Consider the following 11,068-nt stretch of genomic DNA (forward strand, 5'->3'; position numbering starts at 1 on the left):
ACTGATGTCCTTCAGGAGGGAATGCTCAGCAAAGGGTGATGCACCCACAGGAGGAGACTCCCTGGACAATAAGAAGGATGGAGCTACTGATACAGGGACAATAGGAGAGATTTGGAGAGTAATGCCCAGTGATTGAAGCTGATGGCAAAGATTAGATGCTGCATAAACATATGACTATGTAACATTCTTGAAAAGGCGAAATGACAGAGATGGAACAGAGAACCGTGGCAGTGGGGTGGGTGTGGGCAGGGAGAGGGAGCAGGAGGGAAACCTTCCTGGGGATGGCAGAGTCCTGTGTGTGGATGGAGGTGGTGGTCACAGCAGTGTACCTCATGGTGACAGGATGTGAGACTACAGCTGCACATCTCACAGTCACCGCCCTCCAATGGGACTGTGACTACAAAAGATAAACCACTGGGAAAGCAGAGGAAGTGTGGGTGGGACTTCTCTCTACTACCTTTATGATTCTCTGTGAACAAATAATTATTTCAAAATGACAGCTTCAATTTGAAAAAATGGTCATTTTTCCTGTTGTTTAAAGTTGTTGGAGTGACATCATTGATTATTTATTGGGAATTCAAATAAATGACTTATTTGCTCACAGGAGAAGAGAATGCAATGTGTTTGTCTTGCGTGAACATCTCAGAAACCTGAACTTCAGCCCCGAGCAGCCAGTGGGCACCCACTCATGCTGCTGCCCTGTGGCCAGTGTCACACTGGAAATCCTCCCTGTGAGCAGGGACTGCGAACTTCTGATGAGCTTCCCGTCATTGTTCTGGGACCCTGAGGAGTAATTCAGCACTTAGTTCCACTAGAGGCCAGGTGTCAGCTCAGGAGCAGACTGCAACTTGTAACTGATGATCCTAATCACTTAACAGGGGACACACTGCACTGGGGACAGCAGCTTAGGTCCTGTGGACATGCCAGGCTGAGTCCCTGTGCACCAGGCAATTTGCGGCTTGGACAACAAAGTGTCTCATGCCCAGAGGGAGATGAGGTCACTGGGCCCCTCCTCATAACCCCGATCCTGCTGCTGCCCAGCAGCACAGCTGAGAGCAGCCCCCCTGCAGGGACCTGCTGAGGAGACAGGCTGTGGTGAGGATGCCAGTGTGACTGGCGGCTCGGGCTGGCAAGAGATGGTGAGTGTTTCCCAGAATTTCTGCTCCTCGCTTGATTCTCGTCATTCCACAGGTGACCTCAGTCTTATATCTGTGTGCCCTCTGTTTCAGCTTGCTGCTTTCTATTCACTTTTGTGCACAATCAGGCTTTTTTTAAATACCAGCTTTTAGAATTTCTTGTTCACTTTTTTCCTTTCTTTACTGGCTAATTTCCCTTTTTTGTGTTTTTTCTCCTTTTAAATTTTCTGCTTTGTGTTCATGATTATTTTCAGTTTTCTTCTTGACATGGATTTCAAAACCTTGCCCAGCATAGAACTGAGACACTTTTCGTGAGTTCATTATGTTCCTCACACACACTGGACTACGGGCTGGAATACATTATGTGGCGATGCCCTGATCTGCCCCGGACTCTCTCCCTGACCAGCCCCCCGTGGCCGGTCCCCACGTAAGGGCTCTCGTCTCTACAGGCATCTGTTTCCAGTCCTGGCTTCTCTGTGTTGGCTGCACATTCTGTTCGGTTTTTATTCACTTGTTCTCAGGGCCTCGTTTAAGTACCTGACAGTGTTTCATGTCTTTCAGGTGCACATTTAACCCTTTACCTGACCAATAATTATATGTCACTTTCTTCATTGTTCTATTTTTCTGCTCCTGTGGCATGTGTTGGTCCTTTTTGCTGCTGTTTACAGTTTTCTACTGTCTCTAAGATTTTTGCTACTGTAGCATATTTTCAGAAGTGTAACTGTTGTTCTTCTTTCTTCCTTGTTTTCCGTTTTTTATGCTCAAGTCTATTCACTTTAAGTCTAAATGCACTTGCAAACCCTAATCCACTCTGCATGCCAGAATTTGAAGTTACGTTTCTAACAAATTACTTTCTTCTCCATAGGGCTTGTTATTACATTCCCTCTACATTTATTTATCCCTGAAACTTGACAAACTGCTTCTCAGTCTTAATTGTTTTAGCACTTACTTTCATAGTCAAATTATTTGTCTCCAGGATATGCTGTCCATGGCGGGAACATCTCAGAGAGACCGCCATTCCATGATTTCCAGAGACACCCCGTTTGGGGTCTTCCTCTCCATTCAAACTGGAGTTGGTTTCCTGGGGAACTGCTTGCTGTTCACTTTATACATGTACACCTTCTTCACTCTCCCCCATAAGAGGAAGCCTGCTGATGGGATCCTTGCCCACTTAACTTTGGCTAACAGCCTGACCGTCCTATTCAGAGGGGTTCCAAATATAATTCGTTCCTTTGGAATGAGGCCTGAGACAAGTGACACTGAGTGTAAACTTGTTCTCTACATTCAGCGAGTTACCCGGGGTATTTCTCTGTGCACCACCTCCCTCCAGAGCTCGTTCCAGGCCGTGACCATTGCTGTAAGTGGTTGTAAATGGGCCTGGCTCAAGAACAACATCTTCACACTCATTCAACCCTCCATATTTTTCTGCTGGATCATCAACATGGTCATGTATTCTGAGGTTATCTTAAACATTGTGGCCATTAGGAATGCCAGTGATGTTACATCTTGGTATTATAGACCTTTTTGTAAGCTCAGTATGTATAACCACCAGGTGTCCATGGTGTTTCTCAGTAGCATGATTATTCAGGACTCATTGTTTCTCTTCCTAATGGCATGCAGTAGTATCTACATGGTGACTGTCCTTACCAAACACCACAGGACAGCTCAGAGCATCCGCAGCAGCGCCCGCTACTCAGGAAGCTCTCCTGAACGCAAAGCCACCCAGGTCATCCTCACACTGGTTTGCTGCTTCGTTTTCTTTTACTGGACCAATAGCTTTCTTACTGCTTATACACAGTTTGGAAATAAGCTGAATTGGCAACTGGAGAACATTAATAACTTTATTTCTTCGTGTTACCCGACCATCTGTCCTTTCATCCTGATGATAAATGAGAAAAGAATTTCCAGAGTGCATTTCTTCAATAGTAGGACCAGAATTTTTTTTCATTAAAGTAAATGAAATGATCCTATGAACACTCCTCAGCATTTGTCTTCACGAGAAGATTCATTTATATGCGTCCAGAGTCATGTGGTCACCAATGATTGGAAGGATGTATCGAGTCCCCATTGTGCTGAATTAATGGGAAGTAAAATCAATGCATTGACTATTTATGAAACTTTTCAGACATTACATGTAATGTTTAGATTATAACACTGTTATGAGTGGTTTAAACTTCAAAAAATAATAACATATGTAATGGATGGTGTTTTGTAATATTGGAAACATTATAAAATCCTAAAATCATAAAAATTTTTTCTCTTGTTGATTTGATTTTATTTTAAATACACTTTGTCTATTATACCATTACAGTTATCCCGTTCTTTTTTCCTCCCCTCTATGCCCCTCTGCCCTGCACACCCCTTCCCACCACTATTCCTTCCCCTTCTTTGTTCTTGTCCATGGGTCATACATGTAAGTTCTTTGGCTTTTCCACTTTCTATACTATTCTTAACCTCCCCTGTCTATACTTTTGTACCTACCATTTATGGTTTTTATTCCCGGTAACTTTTCCTCCATCCTTCTTCCTCTCATACCTGTTCATGTCATCTCCATTTCTGTGATTCTGTTCCCGTTCTAGTTGTTGACTTAGTTCGTTTTTGTTGTTGTTTCATTTTAGGCTCAGTTGTTGATGTTGGTGAATATGTTGTCATTTTACTGTTTATATTTTTGATCTATTTCTTAGACAGGTCCCTTTAACATTTCATATAATAAGGGCTTGGTGATGATGAACTCCTTTAATTTGACTTTATCTGGGGAAGTACTCTATCTGCCCTTCCATTCTAAATGATAGCTCTGCTGGATAGAGCAGACTTGAATGGAGGTCCTCGTCTTTCATGACTCGGAATACTTCTTTCCAGCTCCTTCTTTCCTGCAAGGGTTCTTTTGAGAAATCAGCTGATAGTCATATGGGAACTCCTTTGTATAGGTAAGTGTCTCCTTTTCTCTTGCTGCTTTTAAGATTCCCTCCTTCTCTTCAACCTTGGGTAATGTAATTATGATGTGCCTTGCTGTGTGCTTCCTTGGGTCCCATTTCTTTTGGACTCTCTGTACTTCCTGGATTTCCTGGAAGTCTATTTTCTATTTTTTTTTAATGTTTACTGATGTGTCCTTTTTTTTTTTAATTTTATTTAGTTACTTTTCAAGTACATTTTTTTTTCTCTCCCCCCCCCCGCCCGGTCTCCCCTCTCCCTCCCATTCCCCCCCCCCAGTCCTCATCTCTGTGTCTTTCATACTTGTTCCTCAAAATCCCTCACCCTTTTTCCCCTTAAGTTCCCTTCCCTCTCCCCTCTGGTCGCTGCCCACTTGTTCTCTATTTCAGCGTCTTTGTTTTTATTGTTTGCTTGTTTGTTTTATTCTTTAGCTTCCTGTCAAAGGTGAGATCATATGGTATTTGTCCTTCAATGCCTGGCCTATTTCACTCAGCATAATGCTTTCCAGTTCCATCCATGTTGTTGCAAAAGGTAGTAGTTCCTTCTTTCTCTCTGCTGCATAAAATTCCATGGTGTATATGTACCACAATTTTTGGATCCATTCATTTACTGATGGGCACCTAGGTTGCTTCCAACTCTTGGCTATTGTAAATTGTGCTGCTATGAACATTGTGGTGCATAGGTTCTTTGAAATTGATGTTTTAGGATTCTTGGGGTATAATCCTAGCAGTGGAATTGCTGGGTCAAAAGGCAGGTCAATTTTTATTTTTCTGAGAAAATTCCATACTGTTTTCCATAATGGTTGTACCAGTCTACAATCCCACCAACAGTGAACTAAGGTCCCCTTTTCCCCACACCCTCTCCAACATTTGTTGTTTGTTGCTTTGTCTATTATAGCCATCCTGACTGGTGTAAAGTGGTATCTCATTGTGGTTTTAATTTGCATCTCTCTGATAGCTAACGATATTGAGCATCTCTTCATGTGTCTCTGGATATTCTGTATGTCCTCTTTAGAGAAGTGTCTGTTCAAGTCCTTTTCCCATTTTTTAATTGGGTTCGATGTCTTCCTAGAGTGGAGTCATGTAAGTTCTTTGTATATTTTGGAGATTAAACCTTTGTCTGAGGTATCATTGGCAAATATGTTTTCCCATACAGTTGGTTGTCTTTTTAATTTAATACTGTTTTCTTTAGCCATGCAGAAGCTTTTTATTTTGATGAGATCCCATTTGTTTATTCTTTCCTTTATATTCCTTGCTCTAGGGCACATATCCGTAAAAATGTTGCTGTGTGGAATATCTGAGATTTTCTTGCCAATGTTCTCCTCTAGGACTTTAATGGTGTCATGGCTTATATTTAAGTCTTTTATCCACCTTGAATTTATTTTGGTGTATGGTGTAAGTTGGTGCTCAAGTTTCATTTTTTTGCACGTAGCTGTCCAGTTCTCCCAACACCATTTGCTGAAGAGGCTATCTTTACTCCATTTTATGTTACTGCCCCCTTTGTCGAATATTAATTGACTGTAGAGGGTTGGGTTGATTTCTGGGCTCTCTGTTCTGTTCCATTGGTCTATGTGCCTATTTTTATGCCAGTACCAGGCTGTTTTGATTACAGTGGCCTTGTAATACAGTTTGATATCAGGTATTGTGATCCCTCCTACTTTGTTCTTCTTTCTCAAAAGAGCAGCTGCTATTCGGGCTCGTTTATGATTCCATATAAATTTTTGAAGTGTTTGTTCTATGTCTGTGAAATACGCCATTGGTACTTTAATAGGTATTGCATTGAATCTGTATATTGCTTTGGGTAGTATGGACATTTTGATGATGTTAATTCTTCCAATCCATGAACACGGTATATGTTTCCATTTGTTTGTGTCTTCCTTGATTTCTTTCTTCAGTGCTGTGTAGTTTTCTGCATACAGGTCTTTTACCTCTTTGGTTAGGTTTATTCCCAGATATTTTATTTTTCTTTTTGCTATGTCGAATGGGATTTTTTCCTTGATTTCTGCTTCTGCTGATTCATTGTTTGTATACAAAAATGCCTTTGATTTCTGGATATTGACTTTGTATCCTGCTGTTTTGCCAAATTCATTAATTAGTTTGAGCAGTTTTTGGGTAGAGTCTATAGGATTTTCCATGTACACTATCATGTCATCTGCAAACAGTGACAATTTTGTTTCCTCCTTTCCTATTTGGATGCCTTTTATTTCCTTTTCCTGCCTGATCACTGTGGCCAAAACTTCTAATACTATATTGAATAGGAGTGGTGAAAGTGGACATCCTTGTCTTGTTCCTGATCTTAGTGGAAAAGCTTTTAGTTTTTGTCCACTGAGTATGATATTGGCTGTAGGTTTCTCATAAATGGCCTTTATTGTATTGAGGAATGTTCCCTCTATTCCCATTTTGCTGAGTGTTTTTATCATAAATGGGTGTTGTACCTTATCAAAAGCTTTTTCTGCGTCTATTGATATGATCATGTGGTTTTTGTCTTTGCTTTTGTTTATGTGATGAATTACATTTACTGTTTTGCGAATGTTGAACCATCTTTGCATCCCTGGGATGAATCCCACTTGGTCAGGGTGTATAATCTTTTGGATATATTGTTGGATGCGATTTGCTAATATTTTGTTGAGGATTTTAGCATCTATGTTCATCAGCGATATTGGCCTGAAGTTTTCTTTCTTTGTTGTATCTCTGTCTGGTTTTGGAATTAGGATGATGCTGGCTTCATAAAAGGAGTTAGGGAGTTTTCCATCCTTTTGGATTTTTTGGAATAGTCTGTGAAGAATGGGGGTTAGCTCTTCCTTAAATGCTTTGTAGAATTCTCCTGTGAATCCATCTGGTCCAGGGCTTTTGTGTGATGGGAGTTTTTTGATTACTGCTTCAATTTCTTTTGCTGTTATTGGTCTATTCAGGTGTTCTACTTCTTTTTCATTGAGTTTTGGGAGATTATATTTTTCTAGAAATGTGTCCATTTCCCCTAGGTTCTCAAATTTCTTGGCATACAGTTCTTCATAGTAATTTCTTACAATCCTCTCTATTTCTGTGGTATCAGTTGTAATCTCTCCTCTTTCATTTCTGATTGTGTTTATTTGTGTCCGTTCCCTTCTTTTCTTGATGAGCCTACTTAAAGGCTTGTCTATTTTGTTTATTTTTTCAAAGAACCAACTCCTGGATTCATTGATCTTTAGAATTGTACTTTTAGTCTCTATGTCATTTAGTTCTGCTCTGATCTTAGTTATTTCCTTCCTTCTACTTGCTTTGGGCTGTTTTTGTTGTTGTTCCTCGAGTTCTTGCAGGCGTAGAGTAAGTTCATTTGTTTGAAATGTTTCTGTTTTCTTTAGGTAGGCCTGTATTGCTATAAACTTCCCTCTCAGGACTGCCTTGGCTGTATCCCATAAGTTTTGGGTTGTTGTGAGATCATTTTCATTTGTTTCCAGAAACTTTTTGATTTCTTCCCTAATTTCATTCTTGACCCATTCATTGTTTAATAGCATACTGTTCAGTCTCCATGATTTTGGGTGTTTTGGGTTTTTTCCTTTGGGGTTGGTTTCCAGTTTCAGTCCCTTATGGTCAGAGAAAATGCTTGGTATGATTTCAATATTCTTGAATTTGTTGAGGCTTGTTTTGTGCCCTATCATGTGATCTATCTTTGAGAATGTCCCATGTGCATTTGAAAAGAATGTGTATTTAGCTTCTTTGGGGTGAAGAGCTCTGTATATATCAGTTAGGTCCATTTCATCAAGGGTGTTGTTTAATGCCGCACTGTCTTTGTTGATATTTTGTTTGGAAGATCTGTCCATTTTTGATAGTGGGGTGTTAAAATCCCCCACTATAATTGTGTTGCTGTCTATATCTTTCTTGAATTCCTCTAAGATTTTCCTTATATATTTTGGTGCTCCTATGTTGGGTGCATATATATTTATGATGTTAATGTCTTCTTGGCGGATTCTTCCCTTGAGTATTATGAAGTGATCTTCTGGGTCACTCTTTATGGCTCTTTTTTTGAAGTCTATTTTGTCTGATATGAGAATTGCTACCCCAGCTTTTTTTTCTTGTCCATTTGCTTGGAAAATTTGTTTCCAGCCTTTGATTTTTAGTCTGTGATGGTCTTTTGTCCTGAGGTGGGTCTCTTGTAGGCAGCATATGTGTGGGTCATACTTTCTTATCCATGACGCTATTCTGTGTCTTTTGATTGGAGCATTTAATCCATTTACATTTAAAGTTATTATTGATAGGTACTTATTCATTGCCATTTTTGTACCTGTGTTCCTCTCTGTCTGTCTCTTTTTCTTCCTTTCCTTAAAGCAGACCTTTTAGTATTTCTTGTAGAGCTGGCTTGGTGGCAGCAAATTCTTTTAGACTTCTTTTGTCTTGGAAGCTCTTTATTTGGCCTTCTATCTTGATTGAGAGCCTTGCTGGGTAAAGTAGCCTTGGTTGTAGGCCTCTGTTTCTCATTACTTGGAATATTTCTTGCCAATCTCTTCTTGCTTGGAGCGTTTCCATTGAGAAGTCAGTGGCTAACCTTATTGGGATGCCCTTGTATGTTATTTCTTTTTTCTCCCTTGCTGCCTTTAAGATTCTCTCTTTGTCTTGGAAGTTTGCCATTTTAATGATGATGTGTCTTGAAGTGGGCCTCTTTGGGTTCCTCTTGAATGGGACTCTGTGAGATTCCTGGATTTGTGTGACTTTTTCTTTTGTCAAATTAGGGAAATTTTCTCTCTTTACTCTTTCAAATATGTTTTCTATCCCTTGTTCTTCTTCTTCTCCTTCTGGTATTCCTATTATTCGGATATTATTACGTTTCATATTGTCTTGCATTTCTCTTAATCTCTCTTCATTCTTTCTGAGCCTCTTTTCCCTTTCCTGTTCTTTCTGTGAGATGCTTTCTACTTTGTCCTCCAATTCACTAATCCGATCTTCTGTTTCATCCACCCTATTTTTAATGCTTTCCACTGTGTTTTTTAATTCAGAAATTGTGTTCTTCATTTCCTCTTGGCCCTTGCTAATAATTTCCATTTCCTTTTTCATGTTGATATAGTTCACAGTGAGATCATTGTAACTTCCCTGTAGTTTCTGGTAGCTGATTGTGAGCTCTTTGAACTTCCTGATCACCAGTGCTTTGAATTCAGTATCTGATAGTTGACTTGCCTCTGTTTCATCTAACATTCTTTCTGAGGATTCCTCCTTTCCTTTCATTTGGGGATTGTTTCTTTGTCTTCCCATTGTTTGTGAGACTCTTCTTGTTAGCCTCAGCTTCTTAGATTAATCTGTTTTGACACCCTGGGTTTATGGTATGAACTTTTGTGGTGGAATGCCTGTGAATTTCAATGGTGCAGCCTCTTTTGGTTATCCTGTTGTTCTCTGCTTCCACCTACTCAAATATGCAGCAACTTGTGGCTTCTCTCCTACAACAATGTGCAATTTGTCTCTCTGGCTCTACTATTGGGAGGCCTCTTCTATGGGTCCAGCTCTGGTCTTTTTATATTTTCAAGTTGATTGTGACTCTTGTGGGTAAAAGAAAGAAATGATAAGGAAAGAAATAAAAGGAAGAAAGAAAAAAATGGTAGGGAAATGGAAGAAAGAGCAATAAGTTTAGAAAGAAAAGAAAAAGAAATAAAACAGAAAATCCGGGAAAAGAGGACAAAAGTATGGAAAGATGAAACAGTAATAAAGTTTAAAAGAAATAACAGATTACTTTAAAAAAGCAAAAAGATAAAGAAAAGGAATGGAGAAGGAAGAAAGGTAAATAAAAAAACAATAAAAATAATATAAAGTAAAAAAAACAAGAAACAAAAAATGCACCAAAATAATCTCTCAAGAACAAACTCAAAAAAAGGAATGTCACTTGTTGGCTTCAAACTAGCCGAACCGGTTTTTCTGGTTGCAGTTGGCTGAGGGTCGATTGTTGTGATTTTTTTTCAGCCAGCCCCTCTCAGGATCCAGACACTTGGCGCCTCTCCCCCAGCTCCCTACAATGGGGAACTAGGACTTTCTCACAGTGCTCCCCACCCAGGGGTTACTGCCATAGTCTGGTTTGCTGTGCTTGCAGGCACCTGCACCGGCCTAGTTGCCTGGTTCCCTCGGGATTGAGCACAGGCCTGCCCCCGTTCAGTTGGGAGGCCCCAGACCCTCTGCCCAGTCCTGGGCTTGCTGCCAAGCTTGGTGTGAAGCAGACCAGGCTGTCGTGTCTACTGGATTCAGAGCCCCAGGCTGTACCTCTGAGTTCTCCTGGGCTGGCAACCACAGAGTCTTTGGTTGGGGCCCTTTGTCCTCTGCACCCTCTCTGTAAACTCTATCAAACAAGTCTCTCCTGGCCCCCCACCTTGCTTGGCCAGAAAGGGAGGGGGTTGAGGGTCTCAGCTCTTTTCCCAGGACCCCTCAGCGTCCCGGGCCTCCAGATAGTCTGAGGGGAGTAGACTGGAAGCCGGGAGCCGATCTGAGGACTGGGCGCAGACCTAGAAACTCTGTGTGCTTGTCATGGCACGCTGCGTGGTGTGTATCCCTTCTGCTCCTGTGTTTGTCTGGGTCCCCTGGCCAACCTCTGGCAAAAAAAAAACAAAAAAACCAAAAAACCCCTAGGGATGTAGCAGCACCCCGCCGGGTGCTGGTCCCAGAACTGTGTGGAGGCTGAAATCTCCTCTGCTCCCCTCTCGTTGGGTCTCTTGGCCGGTCTGGGCCCAAAAATCCTAGGGAGGGAGCTTTCTGGGGGCTGAACGTTGGCCTAGGCGCCCTCAGGCACTTGCCCAGACACACTGCGTGTGGAGCGACTAGATCCCCAACTTGCGCGCAGGCTGAAATTTCTTCCACACCTCTTTGCCTGGGCCACTCGGCCTGCCTGGCAGAAAAATTCCAGGGAGGGAGTCGTCCGGGCGCTGAACGCTGTCCCAGGCGCCTTTAGGCACTCTCCCAGACACAGTTCCCACCAGGCGTTGAACCTCTGAAATCACCTCTGCTCCCCTCTGGTTGGGCCACTTGGCAGGTCCCTGGAAGTCTATTTTCTTT

General features: G+C 41.5%; 1 protein-coding gene across 1 annotated transcript; it reads left to right on the forward strand.

The window, feature by feature from the left end:
• The first annotated feature begins 854 nt into the window (after positions 1-854).
• Positions 855-3,312, forward strand: LOC119058774 (vomeronasal type-1 receptor 3-like). Its single transcript, XM_037158214.2, has 2 exons — positions 855-1,139; positions 2,113-3,312. The coding sequence occupies exons 1-2, from the start codon at positions 1,137-1,139 to the stop codon at positions 3,085-3,087; spliced, it is 978 nt and encodes a 325-aa protein (XP_037014109.2). The 5' UTR covers positions 855-1,136; the 3' UTR covers positions 3,088-3,312.
• The last annotated feature ends 7,756 nt before the right edge of the window (positions 3,313-11,068 follow it).

Source organism: Artibeus jamaicensis, unplaced genomic scaffold, assembly GCF_021234435.1.
Source record: "Artibeus jamaicensis isolate MK-2021 breed Jamaican fruit bat unplaced genomic scaffold, CSHL_Jam_final scaffold_474, whole genome shotgun sequence".
Taxonomy (NCBI): domain Eukaryota; kingdom Metazoa; phylum Chordata; class Mammalia; order Chiroptera; family Phyllostomidae; genus Artibeus; species Artibeus jamaicensis.